At 35.6% G+C, this 13,464-nt stretch overlaps 3 protein-coding genes across 12 annotated transcripts; 2 read left to right on the top strand and 1 right to left on the bottom strand.

The window, feature by feature from the left end:
• Positions 1–11: 11 nt before the first annotated feature.
• Positions 12–6,243, top strand: LOC107224350 (protein Malvolio). Of its 6 annotated transcripts, none has more exons than XM_046737595.1 (11): positions 12–322; positions 1,613–1,815; positions 2,908–3,030; positions 3,130–3,356; positions 3,496–3,634; positions 3,881–4,036; positions 4,128–4,286; positions 4,404–4,454; positions 4,992–5,374; positions 5,458–5,668; positions 5,788–6,243. In XM_046737595.1, exons 1-11 carry the CDS (start codon positions 226–228, stop codon positions 5,866–5,868), a joined length of 1,830 nt encoding a protein of 609 aa, XP_046593551.1. In that variant the 5' UTR covers positions 12–225; the 3' UTR covers positions 5,869–6,243. The 6 variants fall into 6 exon arrangements, with proteins under 6 accessions (XP_046593551.1, XP_015519851.1, XP_046593552.1 ...); XM_015664365.2 differs by lacking the exon at positions 12–322 and adding an exon at positions 329–502; XM_046737596.1 differs by lacking the exon at positions 12–322 and adding an exon at positions 581–643.
• A 2,790-nt stretch (positions 6,244–9,033) lies between these two features.
• Positions 9,034–11,543, top strand: LOC107227993 (transcription factor Adf-1). 2 transcript variants are annotated; one of them, XM_046737615.1, is made up of 4 exons: positions 9,034–9,275; positions 9,516–9,782; positions 10,125–10,287; positions 10,386–11,543. In XM_046737615.1, the coding sequence occupies exons 2-4, from the start codon at positions 9,533–9,535 to the stop codon at positions 11,032–11,034; spliced, it is 1,062 nt and encodes a 353-aa protein (XP_046593571.1). In that variant the 5' UTR covers positions 9,034–9,275; positions 9,516–9,532; the 3' UTR covers positions 11,035–11,543. The 2 variants fall into 2 exon arrangements, with proteins under 2 accessions (XP_046593571.1, XP_046593570.1); XM_046737614.1 differs by having other exon boundaries at positions 9,531–9,782.
• Positions 11,438–13,412, bottom strand: LOC107225493 (protein ANTAGONIST OF LIKE HETEROCHROMATIN PROTEIN 1). Of its 4 annotated transcripts, none has more exons than XM_015665979.2 (4): positions 13,193–13,412; positions 13,076–13,112; positions 12,555–12,864; positions 11,438–12,454 (listed from the first exon to the last, which is right to left on the bottom strand). In XM_015665979.2, the coding sequence occupies exons 3-4, from the start codon at positions 12,860–12,862 to the stop codon at positions 11,572–11,574; spliced, it is 1,191 nt and encodes a 396-aa protein (XP_015521465.2). In that variant the 5' UTR covers positions 12,863–12,864; positions 13,076–13,112; positions 13,193–13,412; the 3' UTR covers positions 11,438–11,571. The 4 variants fall into 4 exon arrangements, with proteins under 4 accessions (XP_015521465.2, XP_046593560.1, XP_015521466.2 ...); XM_046737604.1 differs by having other exon boundaries at positions 12,555–12,899; XM_015665980.2 differs by lacking the exon at positions 13,076–13,112.
• Positions 13,413–13,464: the final 52 nt, after the last annotated feature.

Below are 13,464 nucleotides of genomic sequence, written 5' to 3' on the forward strand. Positions count from 1 at the left end.
TAGATGGCTAGATCTGGGCATGTTTTAAGCTATATTTCGTTATAACCGGATTTATAACGGTTTTGGTGATATAACGATATTTGCAAGCCAAGTCGGATCGGAACGACACACTTATAAATGCGACCGTTACCTACACTCTTGACAAATAAAAGAAAGTTATAATATGGTTATAATTAAGAGTTATCAAGGTCTTGATGAGCTCTACAAAAAAGTTCACGAGAGTATATGGCTGTCTTTACAGTTTTGCCACAAGAAGCTATTGAAAATATCCACGGGCGGATCCGCCAGAGACTGATAACACTCATGCATGTTAAGATGCAGAGTAAGGTGTCGTCATAACTCATATGACTGCATATGACGCTGAGTCACTAACCACCCTACAGATGTACTGACCACAACAATGCTTCTTATCAGTCTAATCAATCACTTTTTGTAACAGCACAGAAACTGGTACTAACATTACCGAAAGTGATAGGACCTCCAAAGCCTCGATCCGAAATGGGTAAAAAATACATCCAGCATCTTATAACATGAAATCAGTATTGTGGAGTCCCTGTATCACCCTCGTAGTTTTACCATTTATAACCCTGCAACAAATCCGGAGATAGTATGAATCACCGTCACCGATCAATTGCCAACTGCTGTAAACATTTATGTTCAAATTTTCACAGCATCATTCATAGTTATACACCTATAGAATCTGCATAAATTATTTTATGTGGTGGAAATTCATGGTAATAACGGTAGCGCGACGTAGCTTCTAACCTCTAAGTATCCTGCGTCTAGATTCTTATTCAGATTTCCGTATTTTTATCCTGAACAGTAGGGAGGATTTTTTAATTGTAAAATCTCATCATGTTGTGCACCTTCGGAGCGGCCTCCAGCATTCTCATAAAGCTCTGGCTGTGCTTACTATTAGGAGCAACGACAAGGAGATGTAGCAAAAGAAGTGGGAGTGATATGATGATAATTTGATCAGTCCGCAGGTCTGATTTATTATTTGTTTTATTTTTACACAAGCCACATGCCCACTACACGTGCATATCCATATTGTACATACATTGTACCAGACACGGAAAGTAGTTATGATTATCGAACATTGGTCTCAACGTATGGGAGAATTCTTTGCTCAGTCAATCGTTCAAATTACCTGACATACCAAATAACTGCCCCATTGTACCTCGGTCTCTCGTCAGGTTCATTTCTCTCGAGGACTGAGTTAAACTGATATACATATATCTTTTTGTTACTTAAAACGTAAGTCAACGACATTTCAAGACAAGCCTTTCGTTCTTTGCTTACTTTTGTCATTACACTCTTTCGCATAATACCTACTGGCATATATTACAGCAATGGACTCCATCACTCGTTATTATTCGAGCTAACTACGCATTTTTGTAAATAACTAAATTAGCCAAATTGTTTCTTTCATTATAATTACGCATTCAAGACAGTAGACTTGTTTTTCAAATACGAAAAATCATGTTGCGCATATGATCTTCGAATGGTCGCTTGAATCACAGGTTGTAATATGTGAATGTCACACACATTTTAATCCAGGCTATGATCATAATATTGCCATTGTTTTCCTTATTATTTCAAATATTTTCAGATTCTGATACTGTGCCAATTATGGATCCGACAGTGGAACTGTCCAACATGGATTCTTCCAACACAAGGCAAAACACGGTTGAAAACTCAAGGATAAGGAATTCCCTCGAAGGGATTAAGTCGTCAGAAAATACAATGCTTTCCAAAACCACCATACAAACTTATACCGACGAAGAACAAATTGACGTACCAGATATTACCGAGGTAACTTCTTTTATGCTTACCAATGTTAGTTATATCCTAGGACTTGATGGAAAGCGAGCCATTTGTTTCATTCGGATTTATTCGTCCCTTCACAGAGTTTATAAAATTCTAATGCAATAAATTTTGAGTATCGCAATATTTCAAATCTTGCAAAAAGTCTAAGTTATGGAGGTAAAAGATCAAAAAACTTAATTAAATCTCCAAGAAAATATTTAATTGTTGATTAATAATAACAATCTCTCTGAGGTTGATCACGTATGTAATTTTATCAAAGAACTCAAGTCAATAGTTAATAGTTTTGTCAGGCACGTAGCACTTAAAATACAACAACCTCAGATTGCTGTACTTGAAGATGTACTTGTAAATGTTAAAATGAATTGATAAATAATTATTAGTGGCCCGTTTCATTGACGCAGGCACATACAATTTTTTTTTTTTTTAATCCTTTTTTATTTTATCAATCTATCAAGGATCAGCAGCAAAATGCAAGTATTGCAGAAAAGCAGAGCTTACCAATTAATTTTTTTTTTTCTGTTGTAACTTTGCGCCATCATAAAAGGTATAAAAACTCACTGGGAATGATCAGGAGAAATATTGTATATGAAATAGTAAAGTCCACAAAATTCACCAGTAATTATGTGATTATCAGAGCGAGATAAAACTATTTGAACTCATCGAATAGTGATAATTAATTTACGCAATTATGCTAGATGTAAAAAGTTTATATTGTTCAATAAATCAATCAATTGGAAGCCTTATCTACTTCCTATCAAATCAGAAAATTCGAATCAGATAAACTAATACTCTGTGTAATCGTTTGATCGAACCTCCAGGTGCGGATTTCATAAATTTGTATTTTTTTCTTTATCTGTGGAAGATAAAGATACGAATCTTGTAATAAAAGTGAACATTCATCTTCTAATAATGGTAACTGATAGAATCTGAAAGTTACGATTCAGGCAAATGTGTACCATGTGTCTTATATTTTTGTCTAGTTCTTAATTACAGCAAATGGTCTTCTAGTTCTGCCCTCCGTTCGTTATCGATGTAATATTCATTGCCGTTTCTATATTCCTTCAATTTTAATTACAGGGACACTTCAGCTTTAGAAAACTATGGGCGTTCACTGGGCCCGGATTTTTAATGTCCATTGCATACCTTGACCCTGGAAATATCGAATCAGATTTACAGGCTGGAGTCGCAGCAAGTTACAAAGTAATTCACAAAATTTTCAATCAGATTTAAAAACGATTCGTTTACTAAGGAAAATGTTTATGGAAATAAATATATCCAATTAAACCATCTAATTTTCAGCTATTATGGGTCTTGTTAAGCGCGAACATTCTCAGTCTTATCATGCAAAGACTGAGTGCCAGGCTTGGAGTAGTAACTGGAATACATCTAGCAGAGATGTGTTATATGCAATACAAAACTGTTCCACGATTCATGCTGTGGATTATGGTGGAAATTGCCATCATAGGTAGCGATATGCAGGAAGTTATAGGCACAGCGATTGCTTTGTATCTGCTCTCCAACAAAGCGTAAGCTTTGATTTAAACATCGAGTTTTATTAGATTTATCCTTTATGACATTATAATAAACGCGATTTGAAATACAGCGGGATTTTACTTATGCCAATTTACAAATGGTCAAATATTTGAAAGTTATATATTATTTCAGGATACCGCTATGGGGAGGAGTCTTGATAACGATAGTGGATACTTTCACGTTTCTATTTTTAGATAAGTATGGATTGCGAAAGCTGGAGTTTTTTTTTGGATTTCTCATTACTGTAATGGCAATCACATTTGGATATGAGGTAAAGTATATGCTTTAACCACAAAACGGTTATTATTTGTAAGATCTGTATGCACAATAAGCTCTCATATAGAGATTATTCGAAGGGGTTGTCATTTAAGAGTGCGTTTTGATTTATCAAAATAACATAATTTCATCGCAATGATGTGTGTTTGATGAAACGTTATTGTTAACGTGAAAAAGGTTTTCTAATCTCATCCTTAGGGGAGTTGTAAAAGCTTTTTAAACACACTTTATTTGATTTCAGTACATTGTGACCTCACCTCCACAAAGTGAAGTAGTTGCCGGACTATTTACACCGTGGTGTAAGAATTGTGACAACGATGCAATAACACAGGCAGTCGGAATCGTTGGAGCAGTTATAATGCCTCATAATCTTTATCTTCACAGTGCTCTCGTTAAGGTGAATGAATTAGGCATCTACATAGTGGTATTCAATGTCCCCAAACGTATCTTCATTAATAATTGATATCAATGTCTGTTTCTTTCCCCAGTCAAGAAAAATCGACCGAACAAAAAAGGTTCAAGTGCAAGATGCAAACATGTACTTCTTCACCGAAGCCTGCATTGCATTGTTTGTTTCATTTATAATAAACATATTCGTCGTCTCTGTGTTCGCGTATGGGCTTTTCGATAAATCAAATAAGGACGTGGTATGTATTTCATAAATATAAACTCGTAATCAAGTAAAATATAGTTTTACCTGGTATATTCATAAGATTTAGCGCATGGGAAAATTTACGCCAATAACCATTTTAATTATCTTTCAGTATACCATGTGCTACGAAAACAACTTCACCCTGGGAATAGAAACATTTGAGGTGAGAGGACGATCAATAAATTTTCAAGTACAGAGTTTTGATTGAGATACATTTTGTAGGGCTCATTCGCAAGCCATTGACTCGATGGTCCTATGTAAAATTATGCCTCTCATCCTGTAGATAACGAAATTTCCCGATTCAGTGCAAAAGCAGCTATGGATATGTGAATCTTCAGATCGTAGAAAAGTGCCGTCGCGTTGAAAGAAAGAACGAAAATCCTTTAAGAAATAACAGGTTTCTTCCCGCGTTATTGGTAAATTTTATCGGGTGTTACAAGAAGATCTCCATGTTCTCATAAAGTCATTACATTAAGCAGTTGTTCGGATATTGATGGACTTGAAATGATAAGACCATTTGAATGAGTTGACTAGATTAAATTGATGTGTAATTATTATTTTTTTTTTCTACTCTTATCAGAATAATTACTTGCGTGTTATCAAATTATCATTTTCTGAGATCGGTACGTGCAGATTTGAAGCAACTGATGGGATAAGTACTTATTAATTGATACTGATTGTGCTCATAATATGTCTTTAGAACAATACTAATGATGTCGAAGCTGATCTCTATCATGGTGGCATATACTTGGGTTGTCAGTTTGGCGCTGCTGCTATGTATATCTGGGGCATAGGAATTTTGGCATCTGGTCAATCATCGACGATGACTGGCACGTATGCTGGTCAATTTGCAATGGAAGGATTTTTGAACCTGCAATGGCCAAGGTGGAAGCGAGTCTTGGTTACTCGTGTAATTGCAATCATTCCTACGCTGGCTGTAGCTTTTAGGGCAAACATCTATAACCTCAGTACAATGAACGAATTATTAAATGCTGTGATGAGCTTGCAATTGCCGTTTGCTGTATTGCCGACCATAGGATTTACGAGTAGTTTGCAAATAATGGGAGATTTCAAAAACGGATTGTGAGTAAAGGGGTGATTTTGCACTGGTATATTTTGCTTTTTTTTCCTCAAATTTCTACATAATTTTTTTTCCTTTTCAACAGCACAAACAAAATCATCTCTTGCGCTTTAGGTGTCGTAGTCTTTGCTGTGAATATTTACTTTGTCATCGATACAGTAGAAGAACGAGTGACAAAGCATTGGGCAATATTACTTTTAATTGCAATCTATGCCATTTTCTATGTACTGTTTTGTATGTACCTCATTATACATACAGCTATCCAAATGGGTGCAACTCGATTGACCGAAAACGCGGTATGTATAACTAGACAAGTGACCATTCACTATTCGAAGCATTATTTCGAACTTCTCATGAGTGAAAAACATTGACTTCATGTATGCTTAATATGATAACAATTTTATTATTTATGCAGTTTATCATCAAGTATGTAGGCCATCCACGAGATGTTAATCCTGAATCATCCAGTCCAGTGCCTTACACAATGCAAGGATGAAGACTTGTCCAGTTTCGTACTAGTAACAAAATCGAAGGGCCTAAAGAATTTGTACAATTATTTCTTACAAAGTATCGTGGAAATCAGGATGTAATATATTTTCTGAGATACAGTGAAAATAGAAAAAAACTTGCACAGATAGGAACGTCCGACTATTGGTTATTAATATTTATTATAGGTTCTTAATTATTTTCTAAAGTTTTACATCATTTCCATACACATATATGTATGGGAATTTACGTTACATAAAAAATTTGTAAACTAGTGGACTACACAAATTCAGTCACCTTATTCACGCAGCTCATTAAAAATATGCTACTGTTTTTATAATCTGCAATGTGTAATTTTTGTAAGCAAATTGTAAAAATATATATTCTGTCCGTACAAAAAATGTATATTTAAACAAAGGTACTTACTAGGTTGAAACACACGAGAATATACAGATATTTTATAGATACCTCATCTTAATTTAAAATTTTGTCATTAGACGACAATCTCTGACGAACGGAATACGCGTGCGGGAATGTAACTTAACCAATTTATCAAGAACGTACTTAAGACATGCATGCTTACATATAATTCATACTCATTACGTTGGCTGAGGATGCCTTGGGTTATTTTTCGCAACAGTTTGCCGGTTCTGGACTGATATAAAGTTGGCCTGCGACCTACAAATTTCTTGAAAATTTTTGTGCCAAAAAATTGCAATTGCTCTGTATTTTCTATTATTCACTCCCACGCGTTTTCGAGAAAATCGAAAAAAACGAAAATGCATATTCGGGAGCAATTTTGGGGCATACAACTTTTTAAGAAATTTGAAGGACGCAGACCAACTTCACATCGATCAGTTTTGTTGCATATTACCAAACTGTTCCGATTGCTTTTGTACGCGGGCCAAATACCTTATTCATGGATTGATTTTTGCCATTCTTGCACTCGAGCGCTAGTCTTCCTTTATTCAATATGACCATATATTCCGAAGGAGACAAGTATTTTACATGGGCGGTGCTTTTTATTTAAGTCCCGATAAACTAAATAGTATTAATATTTATTTCATACTTTGAATATTCAGCCTCGTCTGATAGCTTCATTCGATCCCAAGATACGTACCCTTCGATTTTCAGTTTGATCCTGGGGACTTGGTTTGTCGAAGCGAGTTTCGAAGTTCTTCATAATATCAAACCACATTAGTTTAACAATAAGTAGTTTCTAAAGCAAAACTCTGATTATTTTGAAGGGTTTTCCATTTAACTCTTCAACTACGGCAAAGGTCTGTAAAATTTAAAAAAAATCAAAAAATACGACTTTCAACCTATTGCTGATCAAATGTTAACTTCAGAATCGTATCTCAAAAAAGAGCAATGGTTGTTGGAAGCAGAACACTCTTGAAGCTTCAGAAAGGTTTTACAACCTTTCCTCTACGTTTTTTTGACAGAGATATCGTACTTTAAAGCCTGCACGTGTCCAAAGTTCTTGCATCAACCTTTGACGCATTCATTCGAGCGATAAACTGTTCGTCATGAAACCATCCGTAAATAATTGACAAGGATTTGGTTACAAATAATCCGAAAAATCCATCCTCAGGTGATATCAGTCGTTAGTTTCTTATATCCAATTTAAAAGTGTAATTAATTAACACCACTTTTTAAAACATTTTTATTAGTCAAACAAAAGATCGACGTGCTTTGAATTACGGTCAATTGTTGTTAATTTACTTTACATCGGTGAAACCTTATTTGGGTATAATACTATATTTATCAACAACGTTTTTTGTTTATGTATATTTGGATTGCATGTTCCAACAATCGGATCGATACTGTAACTTCTATCTCTCGGACTTTCAACATTTAAGTAGTATAATTATTCACTGAATTGGTCGATGAATGATTTTCGTTGACGTTTATTCATAATAATTCATAAATTTCACCTCCTCAGTACTACAACACTCGGTAAACTTTCAATTTTCGTCCTGAACGACGGAATTGCAAGTCATATCATTATTACTATACGGAGAAACTTCTTGTAAAAAAAATTTCCTAGCGACTGGTAATTTGTGGACACTGCATACATTTTTGACAATATATCTTGACGGAAATAGGAAAAGATAATTATTTTGTCATAAACATCATCATAAAAATATGAATGTTTCCTATAATTCCGACTAAAAAATATCGTCAAAGTTTACGGGGTATCCGGAATTTACCAGTCAGTATGGGAATTCTTTTTACAAAAAGATGCTCGATAATAATATAGTTCACTTTCTTTAAGAAATAAAATTCAAAAATTACCCACTACCTCACAGGCAAAATTCAGGCATTGAAATTATTACACAAATGTATCCTCTGGGTAATATTATTATTAGGAATTACCGGAAAAGTACTGGTATTCTGGGTAAAATGGTATCGACTTTGTCGAGAATACCTATTCTCAAACTCGAAATTCCTAATAATCAACACGGGTACTACCACAAGTCTATATATAATAAAGCGGATAGATATGGTCATATCTTAAACCTGTGTCACTTGGTAATAACTTTCTGTGTTTGGAGGTCAGCGCACAGAGTCACAATCTAACTAGGTAGTACCGGACTCGATATTGCTGAATTAGGCTCAAATGAATTTGCATAGTTCAAAAGTATAAGGCGTCCTCACGGGGTTGTATGAAAATTTCAGCCTGTCCGTTCGTCATGCGATAAGCATAATAATCACGGAGGCTATCCACTGAGGTAAGGAGTCCGAACGCAATGCTAGCCAAATGGTCGGTGAAAGTGACGAACGATCCGCGGAATGTATCCGCCTGGCGGCGCTACCATTGCGGGCTCCGTCAGCGCGGTGATTTTGAATCGTCGATCCTCACGTGTGCATCCTATTCGTAACCAGACGCTGGATCGCTTACGGATACATACCGAACTACAAGATCTTTCATCGCTTTCACGAACAACTTTTTGACGATTCCGCCATATGTGTTGGACTCCTTTACTCTAGTCTCCATGGCACGGTCTTACATACAGGTCTAGAAACTCGGTCAAAATTTCAGTGGTGGGGATGTCCTCTTATTGAAGCACCGATCGTTTCGCCTAGTGACCACGAGTGTCGCTGCGATAGAGGGATGCTTCAATAAGAGTACATACCCCCACCACGGGAGTTTCTAGACCTGTATGTAAAGGTCGAAGCACATAAAATTACAGAGGCCATGGGCAGAATGCAGAAGCCGTAGCGCATGCGCAATTGCGAAAGTCCAGTAGAGCCATATGGCTTCTGCATTCTGCCCATGGCTTATGGATTTTCAATCTACATAAAAATCCATAAGCCATATTCCATGGCATAACAAACACAGAAGCGTGCGTGATTGTACCACTGTTGATTACCTGCAACTCAAAAGAATAGGATATACATTTTAACAGACAGGTAGGCACTTTTATTGTTCAATAATTAATGTAGGTAAAATTACATACTGGACATGGGTGTCAATATTTCGTCTTTTGTAAATACAACTTTGAATCCTGGGCAGTGTAACATTTTGAGGTTAGGCGGATTTACGTGCATGATTTCTCCAACTCAAATTTACCACATGAATAATTTATTATCTAATTATTACAATATATCGGTTGTATGATGATTTTCTTTATATTCCATATGAATATTCAGATCTTGCCGTTATAGACATGGACAACGATCATACGGATTACTGTCGACGAAGCAATAATTCAAGGAATTTCGAAGACTGTGGAATGCAAGAAAATTTGGATCCTCAAGTGGTACTACAAAATCAAGAAGAGCGAGGTTTTGATGAAATCTTGATAGATGCGGTTAAAAGCTATCCGCATCTGTACGATACAAGCTGCAAAGACTACCGCGATGCCATTAAAAAAGAGAACTCCTGGGTGGAGATAGCCGGAGTTTTGAATGCGACTCGTCAGTATTATTTTTGTTTGCCAATGAAGTATTCTTATATGAGCAACCTTGCTCACTCTAAATTAAGGTCGATGATTGAATTCGAATGACAGATTTCTCTTGCAGACATTTGCAATGTGATTTGCATCTCTATCACTTTCTTTGTAATATATAATTCTTATCAATGTGTACTACACTCACATCACTTCATGAACTTCCACAAAAGCACACAATTCATCATTTTTAAGTTGATCCTTTATCAAAAATAACTCGATGTGTAAAAAATAGATCAAATACTGAAAAACTGCTATGCTATTGTGCAATAAATGTTTTTAAACAAATTTCTCATAAATTCAATTACAGCTCAAATTTGCTCCACTCGTTGGACTCGATTAAGGGAATCTTACTCGAAAGAAAAAAAAAAAAAAAATACTGAGAATAAGAGCGGAAGTGGAGCGGCTCAACGGCGAGGATTCGTACACTTCGAAGCCATGCGATTTATAGATAAATTCGTAAAAACTCGATCGTGAGATTTCTCAACTTTATATTTTGCAGACTCTTACATTATATTAGTAAAAAATTGTACTCTTGTGGATCTACAAATTGAATTAAATATCTCCTCAGATCGGTCAGCAATGTCAAGATGACACAACCATTCAGTTCAACTCATCAGCAAAGCGAGAGTCGAAATCAGGCAATCTCAAAATGGGTGCAGCAGCAAGGCGATTTCACTTCGGAAATCCACAGCAGTTCATCGCAACAAGATATCATCAATGTATCGAAATCAACAAATCGACCGACTCCATGCACGACACCCGAAGTGATGAATTTTGAGGAAGCGTCATCATCATCGTCTTTTTCAACAGATTTCACTGTGAACGAGTTTGAAAATCGATCAGCGTCCACGTCGAATGAATCATCATATCAGTCTCCACTAGCGTCACCCACAATACATGAAACTCCCAACACTTTCAAGAAACCACCATCATATACGAAGGGCAGATTTAATCCATATATAACGATAAAAAAAGACTTTAAAAAAAAAGAAGCAGAGAATGATGAATTTGAAGCATCTTTCATTAATTTTAATAAGGTAGTTACAGCGCATTTGGTAAATAAGAAAAAACCTGAACAAACATGTAACGATCACGACCATTCTTTCGGCAATTTAATTGTGACAGAATTGAATAGAATGAAGGAGGATGAAAAAATCAATAAAAAACGAGAAATCCTGAAAATTTTATGGCAGAATAGTAGCCCCAAAAAAGATTAGATAGTTTTTCTCCAATATATTTTTTTGCTATGGAGAAAGAACTTTTGGATGAGTTTGTCTACAAAGTGGTCAGGTGGAATTAAACGTTGTTTAATTGGCTGTGTGAGTGACTATTAGATTATAAAAACATTAAAAACTGAAAATTATCATGTCTAGTCAAAGGCATTATCATGTTAAGTCATATCATATAAATATAATATTTTTCTTCATTAATTCATTATCATATAAAGGCGAGACCTGTTGAAAATTTCTCATTACGATAATTTCTACATATGTATAAGAGATTCTATTCTTAATTTTATATTTTTATTTAAGTCAGTTAACCACCAAACTTACCTGCAGTGTTCAAACTTAAAAAAAAACAGTGATTTTATGAATAGTGGAAATAACTTACAAACTGATGTAAGAATAATCCTTTTAATAAGATTAAGTATCGCATAATATGTTATTGTTGATGATATATATTATTAGTGAAACGGGACCAGCAATAAATATTACAATATAATATACAAGTGAGTCGTACGTCGATTAATTTTTTTAGTCTAGATTTTGCCCCCTAGTCACATAATCGTACTGCCAATTTACCATTCCCGGTGGTGTTAAGAAATAATTGCTCAAAGTTTCTCTTACGTTTACTGCATATGCAATCCCATTTTCGATATTCTCGATAACTTCATCGTTGTTTTGAAACTGAATATTGTCACCTTCTTGGTGGCGGATGTAATTGTGTAAACACACAGTTGTTAAAATATATTTATTTATATTTTCTGGAATCGCAACAATGGGTCGATTGTAAATTGCCCATTTTTTAGCTAAAATCCCAAACGAATTTTCTATTATACGCCGTGCTCGAGACAGTCGATAATTGAAGATATTTTTACGTTCGCCAAGATAATTTCCTGTGAAAGGCCTCATCAAATGTTTACCGATAGGAAATGCTTCGTCTCCGATGAAAAAATAAGGCATTTGAATGTCGCTTCCGCTCAATTTGCTGGCTCCTTCAGGGATATTTAGCTGCCGGTTTTCAGGATTCAAGTCGCTAATTGCGAAAATTCCACCATCACTGTTCTTACCAGCGGAGCCGATATCAACTAGTGTGAATTTGTAATTATGATCACATACAGCCATCAGTACTACGCTGTATCTCTTGTGATAATTGAAGTACAGAGTGCCAGAGTTGGGCGGACATTGTGCATCGACATGTTTACCATCGATCGCCCCCAAGCAATGTGGAAAATTCCATAGTTGCCAAAAGCCTTCAGCAATTTGTAAATATTCTTCTTTCGAAGGCGCTTGAAGATATCTGTGGCCAAGAACTCTCCCCAATGCGTCGCTGGTCTCTTTGATTATCTTATGCACTGTTGACAGACCAACACGATAAGCAAACGCTATGGCAGGAACTTTGTCTCCACTTAAAAATCTGAAAGGTAAAAATACATATGACGATATTGAATGGATACGTATTGTATTATACTTATTTATCTACGTAGAATTACATCTTGACTTATACAAATTAATACCGTAGCGTCAAAGCGAGTCGTTGTTCAGGATTAATAGCACGTGGACTTCTTTTTAACAAACTTGGATTTGCAATATCCAATAAGTTCTGGAATGATGGAAGTGTCATACGAGCATATTTCCAGAACATCTGCGGATCAGTTTTCAACTCTTGAAAGAGATTGTGGAAAGCACCCTGCTGCCGTCTGCGCATGTTAATTGGTCGGACCCACAAACGTCTGCGCCGCCGACGTATTCTCTCTCTTCGGCGATTTACCAAAATTGCTCCCAGATAAACCGAGGAAATTAACAATAAATCAGAGTCATCCATTCCTATAATAAAAATTCATTATGATTCGAAATTCAATCTAAACAAAAAATATAATTATATTAAAAATTTGAATTGTAAAAATCACTTAAACTGTAGAATGTCCAAGATAAAATACTGAGATTAATATATCGAACAAAACATTAACGAAGATATTGTTCTTAATAATTGACCAAAAAATGAATTGGAGAAATCATGTGCGTAAATCCGCCTAACCTTAAAATGTTACACTGCCCAGGATTCAAAGTTGTATCTACAAAAGACGAAATATTGACACCCATGTCCAGTATGTAATTTTACCTACATTAATTATTGAACAATAAAAGAGCCTACCTGTCTGTTAAAATGTATATCCTATTCTTTTGAGTTGCAGGTAATCAACAGTGGTACAATCACGCACGCTTCTGTGTTTGTTATGCCATGGAATATGGCTTATGGATTTTTATGTAGATTAAAAATCCATAAGCCATGGGCAGAATGCAGAAGCCATATGGCTCTACTGGACTTTCGCAATTGCGCATGCGCTACGGCTTCTGCATTCTGCCCATGGCCTCTGTAATTTTATGTGCTTCGACCTTAAGACCGTGTTTCAAAGTTTTCATCGT

This window comes from Neodiprion lecontei, chromosome 4 (genome assembly GCF_021901455.1).
Source record: "Neodiprion lecontei isolate iyNeoLeco1 chromosome 4, iyNeoLeco1.1, whole genome shotgun sequence".
NCBI lineage: Eukaryota > Metazoa > Arthropoda > Insecta > Hymenoptera > Diprionidae > Neodiprion > Neodiprion lecontei.

Bases quoted from the DNA above. Each gene is read 5' to 3' on its own strand.
- LOC107224350 (XM_046737595.1), top strand. From the start codon at position 226: ATGGCTGTCTTTACAGTTTTGCCACAAGAAGCTATTGAAAATATCCAC. The intron at 4,287-4,403 runs GTATGTATTTCA...ATTATCTTTCAG, and splicing joins ATAAATCAAATAAGGACGTG to TATACCATGTGCTACGAAAA. The intron at 5,375-5,457 runs GTGAGTAAAGGG...CCTTTTCAACAG, and splicing joins GGAGATTTCAAAAACGGATT to CACAAACAAAATCATCTCTT.
- LOC107225493 (XM_015665980.2), bottom strand. From the start codon at position 12,862: ATGGATGACTCTGATTTATTGTTAATTTCCTCGGTTTATCTGGGAGCA. The intron at 12,455-12,554 runs GTATTAATTTGT...TTTACCTTTCAG, and splicing joins CGACTCGCTTTGACGCTACG to ATTTTTAAGTGGAGACAAAG.
- LOC107227993 (XM_046737615.1), top strand. From the start codon at position 9,533: ATGGACAACGATCATACGGATTACTGTCGACGAAGCAATAATTCAAGG. The intron at 9,783-10,124 runs GTCAGTATTATT...ATTCAATTACAG, and splicing joins CGGAGTTTTGAATGCGACTC to CTCAAATTTGCTCCACTCGT. The intron at 10,288-10,385 runs GTGAGATTTCTC...ATATCTCCTCAG, and splicing joins AAATTCGTAAAAACTCGATC to ATCGGTCAGCAATGTCAAGA.